This window comes from Athene cunicularia (genome assembly GCF_003259725.1).
Source record: "Athene cunicularia isolate RWA chromosome 20 unlocalized genomic scaffold, athCun1 chr20_part2, whole genome shotgun sequence".
NCBI lineage: Eukaryota > Metazoa > Chordata > Aves > Strigiformes > Strigidae > Athene > Athene cunicularia.
The window spans coordinates 134,036-146,011 of NW_020799126.1; the positions used below are offsets into that span (position 1 = coordinate 134,036).

Here is an 11,976-nt window from a genome sequence, read left to right on the forward strand (position 1 = left end):
GAAAGTAACACACCCCCCCGCGCTTCCGGTCATCGCCCCACTGCCCCCCGTGCTTCCGCTTCCGGTCCGCGCCCCGCCCCCACAGAGCAGGCGGCGCGGCGGGAAAGGCGCTTTATTGGGGCCGGGCCGCGGACGCTACAGCGGGCGGTGCAGCGCCGCCAAGTCGAGCAGGTTGTTGGCGGCCTCGGACCAGGCGGCGTGCGTGGCGCCGTCCATCTCGGGGGCCAGGCTGTTGGTGCTGTCCAGGGCGTGGTTCGCGCCCCCGATGACCGCCTGGCACTCGGGGCACCTGCTCCTCTCCATGGCCCCCCCGCAGTCCCCGATCACATAGATGTGCCCGTTCTTGCACTTGAACCAGTGGCCACGGGGACAGCCGATAGCGCTGACGATCTGCACACGCTCGGCTTCAGAGACCCCCAGTCCCGACAGGGGCAGGGCCGCGCAGAGCCGCTCCAGGTCAGCCTTCGCTGCCCCCTCGTCCTCCTCTGTGAAGGGCTTTGTCCCCTCCAGGACCGCACGCACACGGGCAATCTCTACGCCCAGCGCTGGGGTGATCATCCTGCTCGCCCCTTTGCACCTTGCCAAGAGGTTCATCAAATAAGTCAGTCTCTGGATCTCTGACTGCAGGTCAGAGAGCTCCTGGCCTGTAAAACTGAGGCGTGGCTTATCCATCCACTCCTGGACTTCATGCAGCCGCTTTCTCAACCCTTTCCTTTCACTGGCATCAATTTTGCTCATAGAATTAATTAAGTCTGCTACACGTTTGTAGAAGTTAAGCTGGTTTTCAATTAGTCCAATGCTCTTTGTGGAGAGATCAGAAGCTTTTAGTTTATCTTCCAGCATGAGGTACTTAAGGGGTAGGTTCCTCTGAAGAACAGCACTCCCTGTCAGTGCAGCCTGCAGTCTTTGTCGACTAGACTCAATTTCCTGTGTTGGGCCTTGGATTTTCTCTTTCACCCTTTCTATCTCATCCAGCCGCCTTTTCACTATGGTGCCATATCTCAAGTTCTTTCTAATAGGTGTCTGACAGAGAGGGCACACCTTCAGCTTGATGACATCATCATCATCTTCATCCATATAATGGTCAAGGCCCTGGGACTCAAAGACATGGCCACAGTCCTCAAGCTGTACAAATCGAGCATCTAGGTCTTCCTCAAAGCCAAAAAAGATCTGGGTGAGTTCCTCATGGTCACAAACAAGGCACTTCTCTGGGCAGGGCTCTCCACACAACCCTGCGCAAGGATGACCACAGCGCAGTAGCTTAGCACACGGTACATTGCAGCGAGGCCTATTGCATGGTTCAGAGCAAAGGTTGGTACACTGGTAGTGCTGGCACCGCCACTCACACGGCTCAGCACATGGAAAACAGCGCTCCCCACATTTCTTTTTACACTTACTGTGGATACAGTGGTTCTGACATTCCAGCTGACACGGAGGGCATTCTGTAGTACAAGGCTGCTGACACTTGTGGGAACAGACCAAGAAGCGCTTGCACGGGCTGTTACACGGCTTATGAAATCGTCCTTCAAAGCAGGTGTGACAGGAGCCTGAGCACACATGACCACACTTCAGTGTGACAGAACACTTGGTCTTACATTCCACAGGTGTCTCGTGTTTCATCTCCTCTGTCATCCAGCATTTAACTTGCTGGTTGTGGCCACATTTCAGCATGACGGTAACCAGTTCAGGACACCGCTTAGTGCACTCCTGCCCACAGAATTTGTTGCATGTGTGCCCACAGTTCAACTTTTTCTGGCAAGGTTCTTGGCAAAGAAACTCAGTGTCTGAAATAGAGCATGGGACCATCTGCAGGTGGCCACACTTTGAAACAGTTTTCTCCACTACAACCATGCACGGTCCACATGGCTCATAACATGACCGTGGACAGCGGTGCCCATCTGCACAAAGCACCTTTTGACAAGGCTTCAGACACTGATACTCTTTGTGCTGTGTGTCATACGGGTGACATGCCCTTGTGCAAACATGTCCACAACTCAACCTACACTCACAGGGACGACTACAGCCACCTTCTGGGACTTTGCTGAAATCTGCTGCTGTAGATACAAATGTCTTGGTTTCAGGGTGATTTTGACAGCAAAGCACCAATGAGCGGCCAATGTGACCTTTCTCCCGAAGGGTGTGAATGATCTTGCTCCAAAGAGGAACGCTGCCAAGCATTCTCATATTTCCAATACAATACAGCCCTTTCTTTGCTCTGGATAATGCTACGCATATCCGATTAGGGATCTGTAAGAATCCAGTTCTCTCCTCCTTGTTGCTCCGCACAAGTGACAGCAGAATAATGTCATTTTCCTCCCCCTGGTACTTATCTACTACGTGAACCTTCACACCTGCAAAAGTCTTAGCTGGCATGAGCTTACGCAGACAGAAAAGCTGTCCAGTGTAAGTCGTGAGAATGGTGATCTGCGAAGGTAGATAATCCTGACACAAGAAGTATTTGCACAGCTCCACTACAAACCGGGCCTCATGTGTGTTCTGGTGGCTTTTCCCTTCCTGGATCTCTTGCTCAGGGAAGTCATGTTCCACAAAGAAGAGGTTAGATAAGACCCCCTGAAATAAGAGACAGGAACGTCAGAAACAGAATGCTAACTTCTGTCAGTACAGCCTCTTCCCATATCTCCCATTATCCACTCACAGGAGGACTCTTAAGAGAGGATTATGTTCTGCAGTTACTGCAGCAATTTCCTCTTAGATTTCCATAGTGTAATTCATCGCATAGGAATTTAAGGTTATTAATCACATTTCAGCTGACAAGTGACATTGCAGTATCCTAACACAAAATCAGTTCCTGTGGATGATTCTATTCCCTGGCTTTTCAGAGTTGCTTCTACTGTACCTTTTCAGGTCATAGGAAAGAGAAGATTAAGTGCTAGTTAACATTTCTCAAAGCATCACAGTTCTATTTCACATTAGCGGCACAAACAATTGTTTTGGCCACGTGGCAAAAAGATAGTAAGTTACCAGTGCACAGGGCTTAGCACTTGCTTAAAACTGCCTAGCCAAAGACATGCCTACTCTGTTACTGCAGTAAAAACATGAAGCAGCAGGGAAAAATGCTTTTCCACCAGGAAAAATAAGAACATTAGGGACTCCAGTGATCACTTACCAGCTTCAGGGGTACAGAGTTGTCTGCTCACCTGTTCAAAAATTCCACTTGCCTTAAGTTCACAGTGACCTTTATCTTTCACGTATTAACCAGAATTGTTCTGCCCATAACAAATTCTTGGGTTGCATGTCAAAACCCAGAGACTGTTTTTATCAGTAAAGACCAGTTTTTGTAGATCAAACACATCCCAGGTTTTGGAAGGTGTCCACAATGGCATAGTATCCACTGCTGTACAACCTCAGGGATCACCCATGTTGGTTAGATGGGAAGATTCAATTTTGATGCCTTTTGGTACTTCAAGTTTGCGTTAAGGCCAGGTGGAATCATAAGAGCGTCCAGAACGGATTCTCATAGGAGAAATGAGCTAAAATTTTGTGGTCTCTTAAGTTATAAGTTTTGGGTGGGGTTTTCATTGTTGGTTTTTTTCTTGTTTGGTTGGATTTGGGGGTTTTTGTTAACGAAAGCATCTTCTACAAAATACTTGATCTGGATTTCAAGGTACCAAGAGGACCTGCCACTTTCCCAGGTAGCTTATTCTATTAATTAAATCATCTTCAGTATTAATTTTCTCTTGTCTGGCTTCAGCATTCTGCTATAGTTTTCAGTATGCTTTCCTCATACAGTAAGAGCTTTTAGTACTTAATTAGTACTGTCTTTTAATGAAGAGAGATTTACATAGGCTAAACTACTGTAATCCTCTTTCTGTAACTACCTCCGATTCTTTCTTCTAGGTTATTCAGAGATGCAAGACGTGGCTCTAATACAGCACAGCAGTGTAACCTTGGCTCAGACTTCTGGGGAAATAGTTAAGTTGAGAGAGAAAGCTGCAAGCAAGTCCACAGAACACAACTATCCAATATAAGAATGGTAAAGTTAGAGATACGATTGTTAATAGTTCAAAGATGAAAAAAAGCACCAACATGGAGAGAGATTAAATCATAATCAATGGGGGAAAAAACAAATCAGAAAACAGGGAGTTAGTATTAAGATGGAAACTCAGTAATGTTAAGGAAGAAGTAGAGGCTGACACTTCTGACTGATACCCGCCTAAGACTCTTCAAGTGTCTTACGGTATGGCAAGCATACTAATGCCTACAACTCACTAAACTCTAGCTGTTTATTGTAAGTGTTAGCCAAGAAGTGATTGCTTTATACTTTTAAGGTGAACAGGTTTTGTTTGCAGATGTTGTGCATTGGTAAAATGCCCAGAGAACCCAAGGAAGGAGAGTTCCAGTAATCAAGTCATCTATCTTAGGTTGGAGTTTCACATATTATGCTTCAAGTCTTTCATTTAAGATTTCTTCCTAACTTTCAATCTCCTACAATTCTTTTGGTCCCGCTCCCATTTTCCAATGTCCTTTTAAAGTCATCAGTACTGGATCCATTTCCAGTGTCCATCATCACTAATGCCAGAAGTACAAGTTACTTGCCTAACTCTGTATCACACATTTCCTTGATTCAGGTAAAAATTCCAATAACTGAACTTGATATCCCTGAACACTTTTTTTCAGAAATTCATTTTAGCCAGTAACAAGGGACAAAAGCAATTGCTTGGATTGCTGAAAACTCACTTTTATGTTCTCATACTTCAGGACAGAGGGATGGTTCTCCAGCTCCTGGTATATATGAGGACTGAGAAGCTGGGCAATTTCAGGACGCATGCGGTGCTGAAACACAAAGCAACTTTATCAGTTTTGAGGAAGAAACACCATATTTCCCTGCCAATACTCTGTTGTTCCACTGTACAGACTGTGGCTGAATACAACACAAGGATGACACTCATAAGAGTGAAGAAGGGAGCATCTCCTAATCCCCCACCCTCCCCTGCCCCATCGCTGCCACAACCAGCGACGATGGGAACTAGTAGCAGAGCATCTTCAAGAAAATAATTTGGCATGGTTGTTGTAATAAGAATCCTGGTTTCAGTGCAAATCTAAAAACACTATTCTAGATAACAAAAGCCAGCACCTCACCCTAACCATAACACAAGCTCTTCTAGGTACTTTTAATACAGGACTGCTGGAGGTAAAATTTATTTCTCCAGGCACCAAGAGAGATGATTATGGCAATTTAGCAGGAAGCAGCCTTAGAAGACTTGTGCTGTCAGTCTCAAGAGTGTTGGAAGTTGCAGATGCCACAATAAGCCATGTTCATTGCATTAAAACACGTGGGAACCATGATTCTATGAATAATTGTATATACTCAAACACTATTTGTGGCAGTTTGACAGGTCTTACCATTCTTCTTGTGAATTAAATAGCACATTCTTTTCTTTTAGGCTGCTCAGAGAGTAGAAATATAAACTTAAGTATACTACAGACTTCAAACACCTAAATGCAAACGCAATGGAGTTTTTTTATAGCTGTTCCTCACTTGGTATTTCAGACGGACAAAGGGGAAATTGACTTTCACCAGCCGTTCAAAAAGAGAGACTTCCAGATTGAAGTTCTTGGCCAGGTCATATACATTTGCAGTAGGCCGCAGCTGAAAGAGAAGGGATAGGAGGTCCAAATTTTAGCAATTTCCTATGTTAGTAAGATTTTTCATTCATCTTTTTCTGTCACTGGTCCCCCACAGAAAGGCCAAAGATTGGATTTGTGCAGAAGTGCTAAATATAAAAGTCAGTCACAACTGAAGTGGATGCAATCACATGTAAAATCATTACCAGTTAAACCAAAAGACAAAGTCCCACAGGAGCTCTACTCCAAAACTACAAGAGACAGGACCTACTGTAGCTGCAGAAGTTGGGGAGCAGTAAGTCTTGGCAACATAATGGTGTTTCGTTAAAAGGTTCTAGTTAGAGGCATTAATTGTGGATGTTACCTGCTGGTGGTCTCCAATGAGTATGAGATGTTGGCAAGCTTTACTCAGAGTAGTAATGGTGTGAGCCTCAAGCACCTCTGCTGCCTCTTCTACAATGACAATTCGTGGCTCTACTTTTTGCAAGATCTGACGGTATTTGGCAGCACCTGAGGAAGGAGAGAATATAATCTGAATATATATCAGCAGAATATAATTACATGCAGGCAGCATGACAAGAGTGTTCAGGGAGCGGAGTAGGCTATGTCCCAGAAAAGACTGGGGTTCTTCCCAAGATTCCCCACTCCAAGACAGCTTTCTGATCTTTAAAGCAGCACCATACCAAGGATGGATTCTATTAGTTATTAGAGAAGGCAGGTGGGGATTAGAGTCCGACACCTGCCTCGGCCATTTCCTGACACTCTGCAGGCATAAGATACCTACTCAATACACTGATCCACACACATAAACCAACCTACAGTTGTCTCTCCAAAGGATCATATTACAGTGTCCTTTACACTATCATCACCAGGATGTGATGTGGGGATACCAGCACAGATGTTCTGTGCTTTACTCAGGCACAAGAAGTGCCTTCTTCTATTAGAAGAATGCTGCTCAAGATGGATGAGTGCAAGTGTGCACAGAAACTCCTCACACAGTTAATGACAACTTGCACAATAGCCACATTTTCAAAGGAAACTGGAGATTAAAAAGGCTGCAGGCTAATGCATAGCCCGACCCAGGCTGTCAAGCAGCACATGATACTAATTTTTTGGCAACAAGGTCCTTCAACCATTACTGGATGCAGTGCAATACTGGTTTCCTTCCCAACTGCTGTGCACCTGTAGTTGTCATCCCCACAACTTGGGCCTCCTTGATAATGCAGAGATCTTCCTGCAGCCTCAGTTCTGTCAACCTTTCTGCTGCTGCCTGATACTGCTGTTCATGCTGCAGAATCCTCCGTCGAATAAACCCCTGGTAGGTCTGAAGCCAAAGCCTGAGGAGAAAATGCCATTATCACACACAGCAAGGAGAACAGGACAGTGATCCAGAAGTTCTGAGAGGATTCTGTTCAAAGCTTCCTCTGTGTCTTTTGGGCAAGAGATTATCAGCATCTGTACTTAGTCCCAAACACACACAGCAGAGTGTGTGCAGCACTGTCCATGCAATAGAAAGAACAAGTGTGTTCAAATAAGGAGCTGAACAGATACAGACAGAAACACTGTGGCTTGACAGAAAGCATTTGCAAACTGGAACAGCCCTAGGAAACATTTGCCTGACAGACCCTGCAAAATAGCTTTGTCACCTGTAAAGCCTCCAGCGGGAGCTCAGGTCAAGCTGCCAAAGATCTTGAACAGCCTTGGCCTCTAACTCTGTCATTGCACTCAGTTTACGGAGCTCAACCTTCATCTTCTGTTTCATTTTCTTCCTCTGGGCAGCAGTTATCTGCAGGAAGAAAAAGCTCCCCAATAAGCAGTTACACCACAAAGATTCCTCCACATTAGTGTTCCTGTGTTATGCTTGACACAGTCAAGCAAAGCCAGAGCACACTAGCACATGCAGTTACCTCCCACTGCACAGTCTTCTGTTGTGGTTGGGCTGTTCCTTCTTCCTGGTCCTCCAGCTTCATAGCCAACAGCACATTGGCTAGTTCATGAACAGCTCTGTGCTCTTCCTCCTTCCTTCCCTGAGGCTTTGATGCCTCTTCATCCTCAATCACTCTGTCAGCTTGTATCAGGTCAGCCTCCTCTGGGATCTCCAAAAGCTCTTCTTCTGCTCCACCTTCCCACTCCTCCTCTCTCTCCTGCTGGCCACCTGTGAGAGTCACCAGTTAACCACAGCCACTCTAGCTGAATCACAGTGCAACAGCCAGATCACTATGTGGAAATTAAGGTTAATCATCTTTCTGCTACTTTACAGTATCATGCATCTTTCAGTGTCTGTTAAGTAGCAGTGTCTCTTTTCTGGCACACATGCACTGCTTAGGCAAACACACCTGCAGAGGACAAGGCAGGGATTGTGTGTTTGCTGTTTGGGTTTTTTTACCTGGATTCTCAGCCACTACATCCTCAGCAGCATTCTGGGTGAAGACAGTTACACCGAGGCCCAGCCACTCCAAAATCATTGAGTGTTGTGAAGAATTGTAGTAAAACTCCTCATTGTCCTAATGTAACGAAAGTCAAATCAGCCAGGCCTATTGCACTTCAGTCTTAGGATGATGCCAAAGCAGCACTGTGCAGCAGCAGGCAACTAGGACAAGTGCCCCAAGAGACGTCCAGAGCTAGAATGTCTGAGCAGCCTCAGATCTTCAGAGAGAGCATCCCTCCCCACCTTCAGTTTAAGAGGCTTTCATTTGGGCACTTTTATTTTTATACTGATAGAGATCACTTAGCAGAATTTAAAGGCCCTGCCTGCCCCAGCTAGACTGCTGTCACCTGGCACAGCTGGCTATTCACTTCCTCACTTTCCTAGTAGCCAGGCGATGCTAAGAAGAATTGTGCCTGGACAGCCTCAGACTCATTATCAAAAAGGGCAGTAGAGTAAGCACAGACTGGGACTCCTTGCCTCAGCAGAAGGGGACCTTGCTTACCAGACCGCTCATCAGACTGCCCCAGTGCTGGGGCGCGATGCACGCTTCCAAGTGCCGCTCATGCAGAACTCCGTACGTTGTGCACTCTAAGTGCTTCGCTCCCTCATGGAGCTCTTGCTCAGCCTGTTTCATCTCACTGGTTATCTACTCATAAAGATAAGAGAGGCATCATCATACTCAACAAAACAAAGTCCCAAAACAGCAGAACAAGAATCTGATAAAGTGAACAAGGACAGAAGAATTGAGAGGCTGACTTCAGCGTAAGACAAGGTGAAAGAACAGGTGTAGAGGAAGTTTAGTTAGCTCCTCCAGGGCACAGGCAACCCAGTCCCGTCACCTCCAGTGACATCCACACGTACATTCACATAGGCTCTGCGGAGATGCATTGGCAAGTTGTATCGGAATTCACTCTTCTTCCTCAGCTCCTTCAAGGTGAATTGCTTCAGGACCTGACTGCTACTTCTGCCCCCAACACGCACGATCCCGTGTTTCTGGAATGTGTATATTCCTGGGAATGAAAGAGAAATATTAGTACCAAGGAGGCAAGCTCCATTTCCTGCAGTAGAACAAAAGGGTAGGGAGAACACCCTTTGTCTGCAAATACCACACTGGATTGGTCCAAGTGACATTTTCTTACTGTGTATCAGTGGGGCTAGAGTCACCAGAAAAGAGCCAGAAGGGCAGGTCATCAAGCCAGAAAATGGGCAGAGTAAGAGTTATACTCTCATTTCTATTTGACCCTCCATCATACTTGTAAGGTACTCTTACCTTCCAAGAACTGATCCAGTGCATGGTTAGTGTAGCAGACTATAAGGATAGGAGACTTCTGGTCAGCGCTTTGCCACACATGCTTATTAGTCAGGAGAGCCTGAACAATCTTCAGACCCACATAAGTCTTTCCTGCAAAACAAGCTCAGAATCAGAAAGGGTTAACCCACCCTCTATGGAGTGCCTTGAAACACAGGAATCATCAAAACCAGATACAGAACTTCCTTCTAGGCTGCAAATCTGGTCTGTGCCAAGAGAGCTGACCCCAAAGGCAACTAGTTTACAAATGTAAACAAAGCAGCATGACACTGTCTCTCTGGCCTGCAGTTGGGCAAGGCCATGCCCTGCAAGAATGCCATCTTTAGGCTAATACACTGGACCTGGACCCTCTACCACTGCACCCCCCAGCCCATTCTGATACTTGCTTCAATACATGACATTTCAGCTGCACATAAAACATCCACATGCTAGTGTAGTACAAGCAGTGGCACTTGCTGAGTTTAGGTACGGTTTAAAACAATGAGTTAATCTTGTAATGCTTTATTCACACTGAACACTCCCAATGTTCTAACACACTATGAAGACAAACAGGACTGTTGCACCGCAAGAGATACCATGTTAAAGATGGTTGAAAATTTTTTTTCACCTCAATATACAAGCAGAGCCAAGAGTGCAGCTGGTGTCTACTTGCAACTAGGTTGGCAATGCATAAGGTGAGATTCAGGTATTTGAGGTTATTTTAACCTTCTCCACAGCTCATGCTAACCGGGCTACTCAAGCATCAATTAGGCATGGGACTAAAGCTCTGCAGACAGTACAGCTGGCTTTCTCTGAAGTTAATATAAATAGGGTAATCAAGGAGAACTCCCTAAATGACAGACTTCAAGCAAATGTTTCTCACCAGTCCCAGGAGGTCCTTGGATAACAGCCAGTTCCTTGGTGAGTGCAAGACTCAATGCCTGCAACTGAGACTCATCTAATCTCAGTGTTTCCATTGAAAGCCACTGCTTGGGATCTAGGACATGGACACTTTGCTTTCTCACACCATCAGGGTGCATCTCTTCATCTGACAGGGGATCTTCCATCAAGGGTGCAAAGTTGTAGGCAGTATCCATTGTCAGGTACATTGGCTTCTCCACCTGCACATCACATTCCATGATGTACTTCTGGAATGGGATATCTTCTTCACGGATTTCCTGTAACCCTTCTAACACATGCCGATAGGCCTCAAAGTAGGCAGTTGTCTCTACCATGAGGAAGGAGTCTGAGGGCTGAACCTCTGCCAGCAGTGCCTGGCTCTGGGCATTAAAACAGAGCTGCACAACCCCATGGGAAAGATCTGCACTATTACGATTAGAAACAGTGGCAAAAAGGCATGTTTCAAAGTGATCCTTGGACATGCAGATCAGGGATCCATATAGCAACCGTTTGGAATTCTGCCATCGCACAAACTTCAATGGTTTAGTGTCAAACTGGACCTTGTAAACAATGCCAGTTGGGGAACAGAGAGGGGTAATAATCCGTGTGTCAAAGTAGATCCTGATATCGTTAAATTTTTTCTTTCTCAGACCTTTGTCCTCAAAGCTCTGCAAAAGCTCCAATATACCTTCCCTTAAAGGCCTTATAAAGTCTTCCCTCAAAAGCCGGAAATGGGTATCAAGATAAATGCCAGTGCTCTCATATCTTCCAGAAACAATATTGGGACGTAGAAAGGGTTTCTCATCATGGTGTACCTCATTATATGTTGGATAAATGGTCATTGTTCGATAGGTTTCTTCTTGACCGTCAGGCCCAGGCTGCCTAAGAGTATAGTTATCAGCCCTTAGCGTGCCTTCGCGTCTCTTCTCCTGCAGATGCTGCACGAGCATCTGGACTTTATTTAGATTCTTCTCTGTTTCTTCTGTGATGTCCACACCAGAAGCTCTCAGGGCATTTATGGACGCTGGCAAGACTGTCAAGAGAATTGAGATTTTCTGCACAGAGCTGGCTGGGAAAATACTGATCAGGTCCTGAAGAAGTGAAATGATGTTGCTAATATGCACAGGATACTGATGACGTACAGCAGGGACTGCTTCCATCATCATGTCGGACACATACTGTGGCAGACATATCTTGAGAAAATTGGACTCCTTCACCACTCCAAGAAGCTGTTGGACACTCTGTCTATCCATTTGGGAACTGCATGCTTTTCGAAGCACCTGGCAAACAAGCTGAAGGAAATTGGGTTTCATAGCTGTTTGGGAAAGAAGTTCCTTCAAACCCAAACTGGAAGCAAGTGTGATAACAACTTCTGAAGGGTCTTTCTGAAGGAGAGTTTCTAGGAATTTATAGCCAATTCTTCTGACTTGCTGTGGCTGCTCACTGAACTGCATACCACCTGGGGTAGGGCTCTGGTAGAAACGAGGATTCTCCCAAGGTTGCATCTTCCTTCCCCTACCTTCATTCTCCTGCCCATTCCTCTGCCCTCTAGCTCCTTCCTGGGCTTGTCCACCTTGATACCTCCCTCCTCTACTCTCATTGTCTTGCTCATTCCAGGGTCCTCTGGCCCTCTCAGGTGCTTGCCCACCCTGATACCTCCTTCCTCTACTCTCATTGTCTTGCTCATTCCAGGGTCCTCTAGCCCTCTCAGGTGCTTGCCCACCCTGATACCTCCTTCCTCTACTCTCATTGTCTTGCTCATTCCAGGGTCCTC

The 11,976-nt window shown here is 45.9% G+C and overlaps 1 protein-coding gene across 1 annotated transcript in view; it reads left to right on the forward strand.

Moving 5' to 3' along the window:
• The first annotated feature begins 6,546 nt into the window (after window positions 1–6,546).
• DDX27 (DEAD-box helicase 27) overlaps window positions 6,547–11,976 on the forward strand; it is an 11,625-nt gene continuing 6,195 nt past the window's right edge. The window contains exons 1-3 of the mRNA XM_026862349.1: window positions 6,547–6,560; window positions 7,316–7,341; window positions 8,406–8,409. Coding sequence (XP_026718150.1) covers window positions 6,547–6,560; window positions 7,316–7,341; window positions 8,406–8,409 — 44 coding nt within the window. The remainder of the gene's footprint in view (window positions 6,561–7,315; window positions 7,342–8,405; window positions 8,410–11,976) is intronic.